At 41.7% G+C, this 17,336-nt stretch overlaps 1 protein-coding gene across 1 annotated transcript; it reads right to left on the bottom strand.

Annotated features, from left to right (window-relative positions):
* Nucleotides 1-853: 853 nt before the first annotated feature.
* Nucleotides 854-5,419, bottom strand: irx6a (iroquois homeobox 6a). The gene is made up of 7 exons (XM_008281941.1): nt 5,354-5,419; nt 3,923-4,198; nt 3,036-3,145; nt 2,496-2,791; nt 1,630-2,301; nt 1,263-1,374; nt 854-870 (listed from the first exon to the last, which is right to left on the bottom strand). Exons 1-6 carry the CDS (start codon nt 5,417-5,419, stop codon nt 1,268-1,270), a joined length of 1,527 nt encoding a protein of 508 aa, XP_008280163.1. The 3' UTR covers nt 854-870; nt 1,263-1,267.
* Nucleotides 5,420-17,336: the final 11,917 nt, after the last annotated feature.

Raw genomic sequence — 17,336 nt, 5'->3', positions numbered from 1 at the left:
TGCTGACAATGGAGAGATGATGTCCCCTTTCTTCCGCAACTTGTGGATTTCACTCACGTCCTCTTCTGAATTATGACCTTCCATCAGCGCCGCGGTCTCCGTGCGTCGAGTCAAGATGATAAACTTTGATCAGACGCGCATCCGCAAATGTTTCTTAATTGGCTGATTGAGCGAGTTCTATGAAATAAGCAGGACACAAGCAACAGCTCTTGGAAAAACAAAAACTGTATTGTTAGAAAAAGAAAAATGTCATGAATGGCAAAAAAAAAAAAAAACACAGGAGAAGCTCACATTTTAAACACAACAATCTTGAAGTCCACGCGTAAAAACAGCGGATCCGGTCCATGGAGTCAGCTGAAAGTCCGACTGGCTTTTTTCTCTTTTCACATCAGGCAGAAAATAATAATTAAAAAAAAAAAAAAGACACGAAGCCACAGTAAAACATGTAACAAAAATACATAAAGGAGATACAAATCCAACCAATAAACACGTTAAATAATAACAACAAGAAGCAAACAGACGACATAACAAAAAAATAATAATAAATACACAGAGAAATAAATAAGTTTGCTACACTACACGATTGCCATACACAAATTCGGCCGCTTGTTGTTTGGCCATTCTCACACCTTTTGCATCTAGATTTTTTTTTTTTTTCTTTTTTGCATAAAGTCTTTAAACACCATAAAAACAATGTTGTGCAAAATGATAGCCACGTCCACAGTTTGACAGCTCTCACTGCAGCAGCAGCAGCAGCAGCAGCAGCGCCAGGTAGCTCCCATGTGTCATGTTGAGGCCGCTACTCAGCCAGTGTGTCCTTTAGTGCATAAGAAATGTCGAATTATTTATTGTGGTACACTTTCCAAAGATCTAGGAGAAGAAAAGAAAGGAAAAAAAGCGGCAGGAATTAAAATAAGTTGTCCAATTTTAAATAAATCAATCAGTCAGTATTCACAATGATATTAAAAAACATAATAAAAAAAGTAGTTGCAACAGAGATGTGTCTAATATTTTGATTTATTTTATTTTTATATTATCTATATGCCCCATGTGTCAATCTGCAATCATTAAATTTAGATCAAATTTTTAAAAAAATTGGCATCATATACCAAACCAAAAATGACAATTGTGCGCCCACCTGTGTGTGCTTGTTCACTTGTGAGTGTTTGATTATGTGCTTCCTTGCCTCCTGTGTTTGTGTGGAAAGCCTGTACGTGTGTCATGGCTTCACTGGTTTCTTCCAGTTCAGTGCAGACTCTCACCTGCTTCACCTCTTCATCACCGGTCTGAACGCAGTGACCTTGTCATCCTGCACGGTCCCGCAGGCTTCACTGAGGTCAGACGACTGTGTCTCTGCTTTGCTGCCAGAGAATCCTGCGCACCCAGATAAAAAAAAATAAAAAAACACATCTTAGGAAACTTGCCTCGAGTGTGAGTTGGCAGAAAATGTCTCGTCACTTCACAACCTTAGAGATGTTCGTCACAAATGCCCCCAGAAAAGTGTATAATGTAACCTATTTAGTGGTGCTGGGGTTCACTACTGCTTTCAGAAATTTGAATTGATATTTCCTGTCATGATAAGACAATTCTAAAAAGTTATCCTTAATGGTAAAGCAAAAGCAGACGTACCTTCGATAGTGGAGTATTGACATGTGTCTGGGAGAGCAGCATAGGATGAGCAGTGAAGCTGGAGGCCCTTGTGACTGTAGCTGCTCGTGCCATAGACTTTAGAGTGCAAGGATGAGCCCTCAGGGAAGGGGCTCTCAGCGTTGGTGACACTGCTAGAATCATGGAGGCCTCTCATGCCCCCACACTGTCCAGTAGGAGCCCCAGTAAGCCTGGTGCTCTGTAGCTGGCAGTCCCCGGTAGCGTTGCCTGTCCTCAGCTCAGAGCCGTGCTGCTGAGGGCTCAGTATGACCCCAGAAGCCGCCGTACGAGCCAGAGACCAAATCCGTGGCTTATCTGATGCTTCAAAGTGAGACAGCGACAACGTCCCTGCTGCCGGGCCGGTCAAGGAGGGCGCCTTGGGCAGCACTGGATCCAGGAAGTCAGATGGGAGAGGGGGGAGCGTGGTGACACTTTTGATGGCGCAGGGGAACGAGTGGAAGCTGTTGGTTAAACTCAGGTGCAGCTCAGAGCTGCAGTCTCTTTTCTGAGGAGCTACTGCCATGGCCCTCTGGAGGTCCTGCTCATCTGCCGCCACCTTTTCACAGTCACTGTCCAGCTTGTCACAGTCATCGTCGTCCATGTCCTCCAAGTCACTCAGATGCAAATCCTTCTCTTCTTTGCAATCACTAGAATCTGCACGACATAAAGAAGTTTAGGCTGTAGTGCTTGTTCTAGTTTGTTTGGAAAACTTTTAAACACACTTTTTACACTTGAAGGATAAGTAAAATAGGCAACTCTGTTTGACTAAATTTAGTTTAAACAACACTTTGAGTTCAACAAGGATTATATGGGTTTTTTTTGCCACCATAAAGTGGACAGAAAATTACCTTTGGTGACACATTCTTGGTCGCTTTTGGTGAGGTCGTCCTTCCTGTCATCATTGGCCTTGTTCTTTGGCGACCAGGTCATCTTGTTCTCCTTCTTTAGCCTCCTCCTGGCGTTGGCGAACCAGGTGGACACTTGGGTGAGCGTCATTTTGGTGATGATGGCCAGCATGATCTTCTCTCCCTTGGTGGGGTAGGGGTTCTTGCGGTGCTCGTACAACCATGTTTTCAGGGTGCTGGTGGTTTCACGTGTGGCGTTCTTTCTCCTGGCTGTGCCATTAAAGTCTACTGTCCCGTATCTGGAAACACACACACACACATTCAGACAGTTGCCATTAGTGCAGTTAGTGAAGTATATACCCCTGCTCCCTGCTGTTTGAAATATATACAGCTTCACTGCATGCAAGCATCAGTATGGAGTTACACTCTGACCTTTGATCTGAAGTGAATGGGTGCTTTCAATGATCAGTGGTGGAATATATTTTTTGGCAGGTTCACTTAAGATCACGTTGCACAAAAGCGAGGGAGGAAAAAAAAACTTACCTGTCGTATTGATATTGTCCCAGTGAGTGGTCATAGGGGTAGTATGCAGCTGTCTGAGTGATGCCAGAGTGTAAAGTGCCTGTGCTGTCCTTAATGTCATACTGTGGATTCTGTAGGAGGAAAAAAAAGAGTTTGTTGTCAGTTGAAAATATTCTGAGATTTGACTTCAAGGTTATTTATCAGCACTTTTAGCATTTTTTGAGATTCATGTCATATATAAATTAGGAACATGTCTTACTTTTATGCTCTTAAATCACAAGTAAATCCTTTAAACAAACAGAAAATAAGCCCCACCCATGACATACATTACTGTATAATGTTGTTAACTAATCCAAATATTATTTTTTTAGGATTTATTTTTACTTCAGCATTTCTATGGACAGTAAATTTTTAGCTGACTTGAGCTTTTCAACATAAGAGCAAAGAAAAAAGTTTCAAGAGTCCATTTAACAAATCATTCAGTCCTTTATCCACTTCACATTCTTACTTTTCTCCCTTTCTTTCAAGCAGCCTTGGCAATATTGACAGAGGATTAATGTAATTTTTACTTTTTTTTTCTCGAAAGCTGCTCCAATAACAGAAACAAGTGCCAATATTTTTTGAAACAAATCAGAACGAGGAGGATTGCTTAATATGAATAAAATGAAATTTGATTCAAGTTGCTTTTAGACTTTCTTCCCTCATCCCTGTGACAGGATTTTCTCCCCCTCTTGTCTTTCACTTGTTTTAAAAGGGGGGAGAAGATAAGAACGACTGCTGGATTAAACGGCTTGTCGAGATGGATATGGTTCCAGTGTGAGATAAATTGATAAACCCAGTTGATCGATCAGCCTGAGCCCCCCTCCTCTCCCCCCCAACTCTTATTTTTGCGCTTCAGATGAGCCCACCAGAGTGGAGTAGATAGCGGATGGATCGGTGCTGTAGGGGAAGTAGTTGGCGTAGTTCTGGCTGGCTGCGGCCGCTGCGGCGTAGGGAGAGCTGTACATCCCCAGCGCTGCGTTCAGCTCCGTCCGGCTGCTCGCCAGGAGCCGGTTCTCGTAGGACGGGCAGCAGAAGGAGGCGGCGGCGGCGGCAGCGGCGGTCTGGGAGCTGCCTGTCCCGTCAGAGACCGACCTGGAAATCGAATCGCAGCAAGTCGTACTGGGGTTTGCCGACACGAAAAACTGCATGAAGAGAACCGTGGATAGACATTGTCATTACTGTTTCAGCTCTTATCTGGATGTGTATGACAGCTCTGAAGTGACTGTGGGTGATGCACTGCAAAAGATATCCATCTTAACAAGTAGCTCTAGTGTTGTGTTTTGAAGTCGAGAGAGGAAAGGAAAGAAAAAAAAACGTGGGCTGATTTCGTTTCTTTCTGGTGCACATCAGTTGAATTATGACGACTCAGGTGTCTTTTTTTTTTTTAACTAGTGACCTGCCTTAATTCAAGGTAAGTCACTTTTCGGAGAATTACTGGAATGACAGAAAGTAGCTTCCATCGGAAACAAGTGCGACAAGCTGTATCTCCTCGTTGTCTTTAGTCACTACTTAATAAAAAATGAATTTAACAGGCTGCTGCATGGATGTGAATGGCACTGGTAATTGTTTTCAGAACATATTAGGATAGAAGAGTTGTGCGCAATACGTGCGTAAAAGTGTCCTGCTCCATCTGATCACCGACTTCAAAATTATAATTCCCCGATAGAAAAGGAAAAGTAAGTGTCAAGTTAACAATCACCTCATTTGAAATTAAATAATCAAACTGTTTATATATATATCCAGTCGTATCCTAAAATATTATCAAGCTAAAAGTTGGATGATAACTTTGCCAGGAGAGTAACTTCTGTCCCCTCACCGAGCTGAACTTCTTCGAACTTGTCATTGGGAGCAATATTAGTTCCCTGAAATGTAAATTAACCGCTTTAATGAAGTTTTAAAACGCTTTCAAAAAATCACCCCCATCCTACACTTGTCGGTATTTTCAACAGAAAGTTTTGCGAATGTGAACAGCATGCGTAACAGCCCCAATTACACCTCGTAGCCCAGTGCGCAATAGGTGACATTCATCTCTATTGTCATCAGAAAAAACACGTGAGTTCATTCATAATTCAGTGTAATTGGACACGAGTGCGTGTATATCGATATTTGGTTCAACAACAAAAGCACCACGCGAAAATAGCTGTCAATGCTGTCAAAGTAGGCACTCATTCAGAGAGGTTTCATAAAAGAGGAAAGTCATCTGATTGGTGAAATGAAGGAAAATATGCACCAAAAAAAAAAAAAAAAGTCACTGGTTTACATTCAACTTCGGCGAAATGAGAAGCAAAGTGACTTACCTGTGAAGTTGCATTGTAAGGGTATCCAAATTGCGAGAAAGACATAGCTGCTTCTTTTGTTACCATCAGGAATATTCTTCACCCTTGATCGATTGCAACCAATTCTACTTCAAATCCACCGTCTTACACACATTTCCACGCACGGCCTTTCGCTCAATAATAGATGACTTCACTCATAGGAGGGAGACTTTAGGCTGGCACCAGCTGCAGATTGTTTTATATGAATGAATAATCCCCCCCAAGGACCCGATAAGAAATGAAATTAAGCGTCATTAAATGCAAAAAAAAAAAAAAAAAAAAAAAAAAAAATGTTGTTGTGTTAGCCGAAGGAGGCTTAAAGGATAACGTAAGTCTTCCAAGATATGGACTCTGCTTGTGCTATTATTTGTGGCTCTATAGTTCTTTAGCATTCATCCATGCAAGGGTATCAGCGTGACGTCACTGTAATCCCGGAACGGCAGGGTACCAAGGATAGAATAATGTCTTTGCCAATCACGTCCAACACAGGGTTTTCTTAAGGTGCACTGTACACAGCCTTGTTTCGCTTTTGTAACAGATTTCCACACCGATTTTTCTCAGATAAAGTCCCTGAAAATTGCACTGCTGTTGATCATTATTGAATTGCAACATACGAGGAGCCTTTGTGAAGTTGAATAAATGAGAAGAAAACAAACACTGAGGATATTTTTGGCTGTTTGTAAGTTCTATTTTCACCCAGATTCATATCAAATCACACAAATCTCCTGCAGTTTACTTTTAAATAACACTTGTGTTTAAACGGTTTTCTTTATTTACAGTCTTACAACTAAATCTGGTTGAATGTACACCTCTGATACTTTTTTTTTCTTCTTTTCTCGACCTCTGTTCGCTTCTGGCTCTCTGGCCAGAGGTCCATCCCGGAGTTAATGACGATGATGTTTCTATCTTTCTCTATTAGAGAAAGGGGCAATCCCAGCAGGAACGGTTAGAGGGGTTTTTGGCAGGTCAATAGACCAGTGATTGATGCGCGCCTGGAGACCTACGTGACCATTACGCGTAATGCGTAATTGTATCAATTAACAAATGGATACATGCCCTTGTTTAACCAACGAGTAACAGAGTGAAAATATGCCTTAGAGGTGAAATCCGAAGAGCTGTGCTGGAGAAAAAAAAAAAGACATCGGAAGCCGTGCTCCCCAGTCTAATTAAATATCCGTGCATGGGGGCGACGAGAATTGCATTTTAATTGAATGATGCTCACTTGAAAGATGGGTAAGGAATGATGCTGCCTCACAGTGAATGAAAGTAGAAATAATTTTAAGGCTTATTAGATCAGCAGCTCAACCATCACGAGTTCTCTCACTCTCTCTGATAAACATAAACAAGCGGCGCCCTCTCCTCTCCTCTCCTCGTGTGTGGAGCTGGGACGCGCTGGGAGGGGGGCTGTTGATTTCCCCTATACGCACTACATGTGTATTGACAGTGACAGCGGTGATCATTCCTACACAGTCATATGTTGTGCCCGTTTCTGGCTGTCTACAGTGGTGTAGGTTTTTCCCGTTGTCACGACTGGTAGGCTACCTTGTGCCAAATTCCCCAGTTTGCCACGACTTTGCCTGAATGATGAATGGCGTTGACTCCCCAAGAGACGCATCTGCGATTACGGGCTTTCTCTCCGAGGGGCGCTAAAGAGCCACGTGTAGGAGATGAAGATCTCCCGTCAGAGATTCTCCACAGAGATAAAGTGGACAGAGTGGTCATGGTCCAGACTCTGGGAAGTGCCATTTTTAAACACCCACAGGCAATAGCAGCTCTCACACACACACACACCACGCCTTTGGTCCAGACAAGTGCTCATTGCTTCTGCAGGCAACTCAGCTACAGCAGGGAACTTGTTGGATAACAGACTCTGATCCTATTCTTCATGTTACCAAGCTGCATTAGAAAGTCCACATAGTAGAGTTATTGCATTTTTTTCCCCCCAACTTGCTTGTGTTGAACATCATTCTGCAGCAGTCTCACTAATATTTCAGCTCCAAGCTAGACTTATTCTGCACCCAATGTTTTTAAAGTTTCCCAAACTGGACCCACCACAAATGCCCTAAAATCAATTATATCTACAAATAAACATAAAATAAGATTAGAACATAACTGCATTGACAAATAGATTCTTGTGGCATAAATACAATTATTTTAAAAAATGTTAAAAGTTAATGTGGAGAAAAAAAGTGAAAAGGAAACATTTGGATCATTCAGTGTGCTGAAGCAGAAGCAACACATATTGCTTTGTTGCAATACACTTTTCAGACAATCAGATGTTTCTTTTCTTTTTCTTTTTTCTTAAAATGTAAGAAACTTTCCCAACTTCTAAATTAACACTTATGTCTTCTGTTATTATATATATGTGTGTGTGTGTATGTATGTTAAAAAAATAAATCTACACATATCTCAGACTTCATTCATTACTGTACAGTTTTTCCTGGATTCTGATGAGAATTTTAATTTAAAAAAATGTTATCAATAAGCAAAATGCAACATTTTAAAATCTCCTACAGCCATTATTGATGATTATTATAACAACCTATAAAAGGATAATGCCTATTTTCACCCTAAACCGTCATTACTGTCGAATGTACATATAGAGAAGGTTGAAACAAGTTAAATGTAATTGCATGCTGGTGGTCGATGCATTTCTACAAGGGCATGCATGATGGCCCAAGTGCATATGGACACATTCATGCATAATGCATGTCCAGCAGTCAGTGTAGATCTCACCGAATACGGCCGAAATGAACGCTAATTGTAATGGCAGACTGACCACAGTGCCCTTCCCTCTGAAATGTGCGACAACCCAACATTAAGCCATTTCTTTACAGTGTTCTGTCTGGATTACTTAGTAATTACATTGAAACAAGATTTTGCTTCTTTTTTCTTTTTTTTTTTTTTTAGCAGCTAAGTACATCTTTGATCGTAGTTTCTTACAGCTACATTATGATGTGGAATTCTTCCTCAGCTTTTCAAGTTTAAAACCCTGTTGTTGGGTTAAATCATGCATCATTTATATCAAGTTTATTGATCAAATAAAACCAGGAAATAAAAAAAAAAAAACGATCTTCTTTGGGGCATCACATTTGTGGGGGCAATCAGAAGGGACAACAAGAAGAGAGTGAAAAGTGTGAATAAAGTAAAGCAAGGAAATTAAGTGATTCAGTTGGTTTTGTAAATGAAAATAAATAAACGAATGAATAAATGAAGAGCCACGCTTCTACTTGAAACGGGTTGTAACAAACTCTGGCAGTTGCAATTTGTAGACATGCCGTTTGACCCAAGACTGGTCATGTAATAGAACATTTAACTACTAGCAGACAGACGCATTCATCCTTCTAGCGCATTCACTCACGTTATTTAAGAGTAAGCAAGCCCCAAACTACTATTATGTCTTGTTCTGACTGATCCAAGCGGTTACTAATGAGACTGAGTAATGCACGCATTCTCCATTAGAAGCATCACTGGTTGGAAAAAAAAAAAAAAAAAAAAGCTGGAAAGGTTAAGTCAACACTCAATAGCTCCCAGCCCTATTCTCCTACTTAATACATTTCCTATGCTGACTTAATGAACCACACAAAGCCTTTCTGGTTTTTCATCAGATGGGGGTAGCAGCAGTAGTGGTGGTGGAGGTATAGAGGGGGAGTGTATGAAATGGTAATAAGGGCAGACAGACGGAGAGACGGAGGGAGAACCCCGAGCCGAGCAGGGGATGAAGCAGCACCTACCTGGAGGTGTGTGATCTCATTAAAGCCAAATTGGTATATGCCAATAAATCCAAGCCACTTGTGATGTGGAATTATTACATACACACACACACACACATATATACACTGCATACACGCAAAGTTGAGGAACATTATTAGTGCTGCTAAATTATCCAAAATGGAAGGAAAAGTAATAAATATTGTAATGAGAAATAATAGAACTACGGAGGATACGGTCACAGCAGTGGCCAGTTAACACCAAAACAAACATCAGGGCTGACGAGTAATTACAGCTCACAGAGGGAGTCATTAAAGCTTCATCAAACAGGGACGGAGGGGGGGGTGGAGGGAAAAAAAAAGGGATAGAGTGAGTATGACATCATGACGATTGTCTCAATAAATCAATCTGGCTTAGAGAATAAAAGGATAATTGTATATGATGACAGTACAAGTTGGATTGCAGTGTAAGTAGTGCCACTGTGGATGCGGTGCGCTTTGATTGGTAGCTCTGAGTTTAAAAGACAATGTGTATTTTGAAAGAGCGTAATTGCACGCACATCTATTCGGGTTTTGTTTTTCCACCATTTAAACACGGATCTGCACATGAATGGACAGGCGTAATTGGTGTTTCATTTGTATCATTGTCACTTTGATTGCATGTAGTCAGATGTTTAACTCAAACAAACCCTAGGCATTTTTAGTTGGGAGCCGCATGTCCCAGAGGCCCCCGGGGCTCTTGGGAGAGGGTGAGAGAGAGAGAGAGAGAGAGAGCGAAAGAGAGAGTGAGAGAAGAAGACAGAAAAGACATGAGTGTGTTGTTTGTGTGCGCTGGCTGGCAGAGTCCCCTTGAGGCTCTACTGTAAAGCTATCATCAGTGGTGGTGTCAGGGATTTGTAGCTTGTCACTGTGAGAGAGAGGGAGTGCTGGCAGTAACTCTGGGAAATAACTGCTTATAGAGAGAGAGCCTGGCTCGCGCAGCTTGTGCGAGCGTAGGTGTGTGTAAGGGAGATAGAGAGAGATGGAGAATGAGTGGGAGGAATGTGTGTCTATTTTCTCCCCAGGGTGTCTGGACACGCGTGTGTGTGCGCAGGTAGGCTGTGGGTCGATCACAAGATGTAGGCTATGTATCCGTGTGTCTTCTTTCATGTGGAGGCCTTAGGCTCTTTTGTCTATGTGTGTTCTTGTCGGCGAGTGGCGTGTGTACATGTCTATTCTGGGTGTGTCAAAGCTGCTGTGGTGGCGTAGCGTAGATCTGTCCTCTTGCGAATTAACTTCCACATTTGGACGCGGAACGATCAAATATGTATTTTCAGTCGTCGGTTATAAGGAGTCTTGTGTACCTCCCTGCTACTATGCCCCTGTTTGTGTATGTGTGGTCTTCACCGAGATGGATGCTGACTTCAAACCGAACTTTCCCTCAAGGCGGAGGGCCAGCAGCAGCAAAACGCTGCTGTCGGGTAAATACATGTATCTGCAAAAAAACAAGTTCCTCTGGAATGACGAATGGAGGGCTCATTTTCTCATTGACAACCATGTATTTCTGAAATCGCATATTGGCGGCTGACCAGGTTTCAAGGGCCCGAGGGTCATGAAATTCACTCAGCTCATAAATGATCATGTCAGCGTTCAAACGGAGGAAGAAAAAGGAAGACGAGGAAAATTCAGTTACATGGTTTCCATCTGACTGCAGCTGCTAAATCCACAGCAGCATTGTGGCCCATCTCTAGGGCCCGCAGAGGCAGAAAGACAGTTCCTATTACTGTCAGTCCAATTACCGGCCACAGCACAGCCACTGCTGTCAACACCAGGCCAGTCATGGTATGTATCGGCATCTTTTCTCTCATGTATAGCCATAAGTTCAAGGCGGGGGATCTTGTATGTTATGCAGCGCAGCTTTAAACTATAAGCACATGGTTATCGACATTTCATGTAATCTTTTGTTATAAATTAGCCATTATGTGAGGTTAAGAGTTGTGCAGAGGATGAAGTGATCAAAGAGCACGTTCTCTTTGAGATAAGGACACCTACAGCCCAATGTATATGGCCTGCTTCAGGACACATCCTCTGGAAACAAGTAGAAATTAGCGAAACAAACAGTATGAGAGAGAAATGGCTGCCATATTTCCCTCGAGGTTTTATATATCCTTGTGGCAATTTCTCATACATGCACACCCAGAAGTGGGAAAAGTGATGAGAAGTGGTCTAAATATTGAAACACTCTCCATTACAGAAGACAGTGCTCAGCGTTGAGCGTGTCTGCTGAGCTGCCTCTAGTGTTGCACCACATGGAGACAGAAAAGGCCCAGTCCCATCTGGTCTTGGTTCAGTCTGGTTTACTGCAAAATGGTGCCAATACAAATAGCTGAGCTTGATGTTTGTTTGCATAAATTGTTTTGAAAGGCTTCACCAAGAGTTTTTTGGGTGGATTACGGTGGGGAAGTTGGGGAGCCAACCGTGGTGGAATAATCCTCGCTGAGCTGACAGTTAGATTTGCTCTTCTTTAAAAAAAAAAAAAAAAAAAAAAAAAGAAGATTGTTTTGGATTTTTCTTCTCTGTTCCTGGCAGTGAGTTTGGACTGTGAACTTTTCAGAGGGTGTATATGTATGTGTGTGTGTGAGAGAAACGTCGGTGTGCGATGATGGAGAATGCTGAGCTGCTCTCTTTTCTCTCATAGCATAGCAGTGTCAATTTCGATAACATCAACGCGGCGTTTAACACACGCTAAAAGTTCAGCTGCAAGTTCAGAGGCCCGGCGCGATGTGGAGAAAATGCCTGTCTTCCGAAACCTCTTGCGTATCCGCTTTGATTTTACTCCCATAGGTCAAGGCAACACCGACGGAAGGAAGAAGTAAAGTTATGTAGTGAGGTGAATTAGTCTTGTATTACACAGATGAAAAAAAAAATGTTACTGCGGACTCAATTTTGTGTTTTGATTGCACACGAAATAGCGATCAACTGGTAGTCACCATCACTTAGGTCTGGATTTGCAACAGGTATATGACCAAAAAAAAAGGAAAATGTATCTGATTGACTTCATGTACGGAGGAACACTAACCAGGACCAGATCAATCCTTGTGTAAGCTGCACAGATACAGAAGTCTCAGCCAGAGCCGCTGATAGGATGGAAATCGCAGTTCTACCAATAACAGTTCAATCGTTTGGACCCTCTGTTCCTCATTTGCTGCTTAGCCGGTGGAGGTTCCTCCATGGTCGACTCCCAACCAGATCCAGATGCCGTCAAATATATATATATATATATATTTTGCTGCAACATTTATCTTTGTCTTGGGCTCCTCTGCAGCCACATCGTGTCAGGCTGCAGAGCTAATGATGGTATATTTCTGTGGCCGTGGACGAAATCCTGACATCCGTTGATGTGTTTGGTGTGAACAAACACGGGGGTCTGACAGGCTCAGCACCCATTACGACACAATATAACAAGACCCATCTCCCTTATCTGAGGACTGTCTAAACTACCTCCACGGTTTTTGTGTGTTCTGTGGCATCTGAAAGTAACAGAAAATATTCAGCCTCAAGGTCATAAGTGAGCAGATAAAAGAAAAAATAAGTCCTGTGTATTTTGAGCAAAAAAAAAAAAAAAATGCAGCCTCACACTAATAAAACCCAGGGTCAGCCAGCATGATGTTATGCTTTCTGCTTCCTAAAATTTCTGCCTCATCAGTAGGATTTCCATTCGGACATGGTTATTCCATTTCCCTTTCATTTTTCTTTTTCCCCAATTCTAACTCTGTAGGTTGACCTGGGAAAAGATTTTCCTTTTTTTTCAAAGTGGATCTACCTTAAAATAAAAAAAAAAAAGATGAAAAAAAGAATGAGGCTCCCTCAATCCATCCAACTTAAAAGCAGATGTTATATGGTTGCCAACATCAAAAGATCCTGCTAACTGTGGAGACGGTGAAATCATATACCTTTGATTAGCCTTTTCACTGGTTAATGTAAACGAGCTTTGTACATGGTTGCTGAGTGAACCCTGACCTTGGCCTCTTAGCCAATACATCATCAGATTACAGAAGGGGAAAAAAACACACACTTTTGTTTCAACTTTGGCTTGTTAAGGCTAATTTCTGATTTGCAGATTGTCAAGCTTACTTTGGAAAAAGTAAGAGGACTGGATCAGATCTCCAAGAGGCCCCCCCCTTCTCTGGAATAACACGGACGCCTCTAAATAAGGGGGCAGTATCCTTGAAATGTACCTCGGCTGCCTTTCGAATCCTCTTCCCGTGCTCGGTTCAAGATGTTTTCCATTTTGAACTTTAGGCATCTACAATGTGCCTTCGACTTATCTCAAGGATATTCGTTGCGAGGAGGATAAGGGGTAGAATATGGGAAGAAAAGTGCGCGAGGCGAAGGCGGGGCGTCGCAGCATTCCTTTTAAATATACGGTGAATGAGGGTCCTTCAACAAGTGTCGTGTTTACATTGCTTGTGGGAAAACAAATCGACACAGGCTGCGTCTAAGGGGGCTGTAAAACAGCTCTTTGGTAGGGAGCGCAGCTTAAATTCCAAGCGGCAAGCAAAGCAGTGTCACCCCAAGGTGTTGAGAGTAAATATACGGTGTTACCTTTAGGCTAAATGGGGGAAAGAACACACGGAGATTGAAGTGCACATCAGTGACAAAGTGGAGCAACAGCTTTACCTGGGAGCAGCAAAAAAATGAGAGCAGATAATAACACTTTATGATAACCATTCATTATAAGAGGTTTGTATTATAATGTGGACGTATTAGTGGCTAAATGAAGCCCTTACACCTGAGTAGACCTCAGCAGAGAGGAAAGAGATAGTAAAGTCTGGATTTTCTAGAAGGTGGTCAGTTTTGCTCTTTACTTTGAATAGAAACTAGAACTTTTATTAGACATTAAAATATGAAACAATTTTCATTTTCAGAGCCGTACTAAATAAAGTAAAATGATCAAAACCTGCTTTATTCAATCATATTAATGAAAAACAAGTCACAGCCCAACACAGTTATTGTGATGATACTTTTACACTTTTAAACATCTGACTGTGTTGAGATATTTATTTGATGATGGGACAAATAGTCGGTAAATAAAGCACCAATTTTCAGAAATCTTCTAAATTCAACCTAATGTTAACAAACAGTATATATTCAGATGCTGGCAAGACATACTGCAGCTTAGCCCAAAATGTCTGGATCTATATTTATATTTTTAAATATTAATGCGACGTTCTTGTGATTCCGTCTATTATTTACTGCCTGCTAGCATTAGCAGTCAGCGGGTTGCTCGAGTGCCATCTCATTAATGCAAGGGGCTGGAAATGATGTGCGCAGGTTATGCAACATTGTTGACTAACCTGCTCGGTCTTTGTTGAAAGTAAAAAAAAAAAAACATGCAATCGCTGCTAACTTTTAAAATAACTTCCCAAAAACCAGACAAGCATACAGACGGGCAATAGTTTTATTCAGTAGTTCAGCTAAACCCCCCCCTAAAAACAAAAAAATTCAGCTTGAGCAATGATTTTTCAAATGATTTTGTGGAGGCAACTCGATGAAGGGAGGTTTTAGAGGTTATTGCTGCACTGTGGCACAAAGACAAAAGAGACTGTAGCACTCTGACAGTACTTCTGCTGGAAGAATAGCTAATTTTATGTGCAAAAAAAGAAGTTTTTCTGCAGCTGCCAAAAAGCAACTTTTGATACATCCTGCAACATGCCACATGTTACACCGCTCCAGCAGATACAGCCACACGTTTTTTAATAGGCTCAAATTGTTGCTGTTAGCTCTATTAACTTTGTCCTGTGTGTGGTGACTGCGCTCTGTGTCTCAGAGTGTGCACACACTGCAGACTGTGTGGATGTAGTATGTGTTTGACCTTTGCCAGCAGGAGAGCAAATGCAGTGGAAGACTGATACCACTGTGCGGTCCTCTAATCTGCGCACTTAGCCCCGGCTTTGGTGCTCGCTTCGCTCCGCTTCATCTGAAGCTCCCACATCACAAACTGCTGGCAGCATTCTCACAGACTGGAGCCTGGCTGCATTCACATACACTCCTCTGCTTGTCTGTACATCTGTCGCTCCCTTTTCCATTCCCCCCCCTCCGTCGCTCTGCTTTTACTTTTGTCTCCCATCCTTCTTTTCTGCTCTTTAGGTCCTCGGCTACACCTGATCTATCTTCTCTGAGTTTAATCTTGGTAAGCGGTGTAGCATCCCACTATTATACTGTAGTGAATATCTGTGGGATGAGCCTGACTGCATTTACATCCAGCTCCCTCTCTTCCTCCTCTCTCCTCTATCAGCTCGCTGTACTTAGCCTGGCTTGACCTTTGCGTACGTACAATCTGTAGAAGCGCTGCAGCAGTCCAGGTGAAGTGCATATCTTGAGATGGGCACCTTTGCTGCCTCACATGCAGGAGACTTGTAGAGTACATTATATTCTCCCTCTGTGTGTGTGTGTGTGTGTGTGTTCACCTGTATCCCTGCCTGTATCAGTACTATTGTAATCTAGTAGCAGTGGATATCTAGATCCTCAAAAAACACTGCATTTCAGAAGAGTTACTGCTGACATGTACACACATTGTGATGTGAGGGTTAATTATCTCATCACTAGATGCAAACAATAACAGAAAAATATGTGGGATGGGACAGCAGTGACGAGTACAATGTTCAGTTTCTCATGCTTAATTGGACTGATTCTGATGTACTGGCACAAAGGGTAAGAGTAGCTGAATTTGCTTCTATTATTATTTTTTCTTTTAGCAACAACATCATGACATTACTTTATTAACAGCTTCTTGTGTCCATAAACTCAATAACTGTGAATGTAAAAGTTACATTTACTTGTTTTATGATATGAATCAGATGATTTTTTCTTATTATTTTTCAGTATTGTTAGAAGCTAGTGCTTTCACTCGTACATGTGTTCTCTTCTCTTTAATTGGAATCTATTAGATTAGATTTATATATAAATATATTGTGAACATTTCATTACTCGAGATGCTCCTCCAAGAACCCACATCATACATTCTGTGGCATATAATAACATCACATATTGTGCAGATATTGTATTTGTATCACAATCAGCCACAAACACAATTAAACTTTCAATTTCCAACATGCTTAATGTTCTTTGGTACCTCATTTTTTTCATGATTGCAAAATGTGTACCTGTTTTTAGATTCATATCGCCTACACTTGCCAAAAATATCTGTAAAATGTATGCAGGATAATAAGCAACACACTTCAGTCTGATGCTGTCGGTTCATCCTGTCTACACGATCGAACACAGAGGCTGAAGTCCGGCAGCCCCCAGACTTCCCACAGGATGTTGGGGTCCTCGCCGGGGATGCATCGCTTCACATACATTGTCGTTTCCTATGGTTTCCTCCGCTACCTATCCTTGTCTGCATCCTCCCGCTCCCTCCAGTCCTTCCTCTTCTCTCCTCTCTCTCTGCCATAGCAGCTCCTCAAGCTGTCCACACTACGGTTCGGAGAGTTTCCTCCAGGAAGGAGAGGTCCATGTTGCAACCACAGCCTGATAGGAGCAGCCTGATAACCCCTGAGACAAGTGTTACACTGCCGGCTGACACGAAGCAGGTGTCCTCCTGACCCTTTTTTTCTCTTTGGGAACAGGAGAGCCAAACAAAAATACTGTGGGGCTTGAATGTCAGCAGTTCCCAAGTCCTGCTAAGAAGATGTGGACGTGTTGCTGCAGGAATTATTGTGATAAAATGTGTTTTGAATGGTGCAGTTAATCATAGAGTGGAAGAATTTTGAAAACTAATTTGATGGAAAAGACATTAACTACAAAATATTGTGAAGTTTTGTTTTGCTGAGTTTGTACATCGTAACTTTAAGAAATATGTTTTAGTCTATTTTTAATATTTCCTAACATATAGCCATTGACACAGTTCAAAATGAACTTTTTATGCTAATTCTCGCACAGTTACAGACCCTTCTTTCTGGTTGATTAATGTTTCATTAACACCAAGTAATATGAGGAAAGTAAATGCAAATTAGAAGAGTACAAACCAATCAGTCCAACCGAAGTACTATTTATTTCCAACATGTTCTGATTATAGCTTTAACAAAAAAAAAAAAAAAAAGTAAGCTGGAAACAAATCAGATGCTGCAATCATTGGCAAATACACCGATGAGGACATTGTCTGGACCAGTTCCATATCAACAGTGATAAGCTCAGACACGTCCAGCAGCCCTGACATTTAATGTCACATGCAGTTTTTTGCGTTATACAGAGACCTGAGGAAATTATGTAAT

This window comes from Stegastes partitus, unplaced genomic scaffold (genome assembly GCF_000690725.1).
Source record: "Stegastes partitus isolate 25-593 unplaced genomic scaffold, Stegastes_partitus-1.0.2 Scaffold252, whole genome shotgun sequence".
NCBI lineage: Eukaryota > Metazoa > Chordata > Actinopteri > Pomacentridae > Stegastes > Stegastes partitus.
Note: the sequence above shows the minus strand (reverse complement) of the source record. Positions and strands in the feature narration are given on the sequence as shown.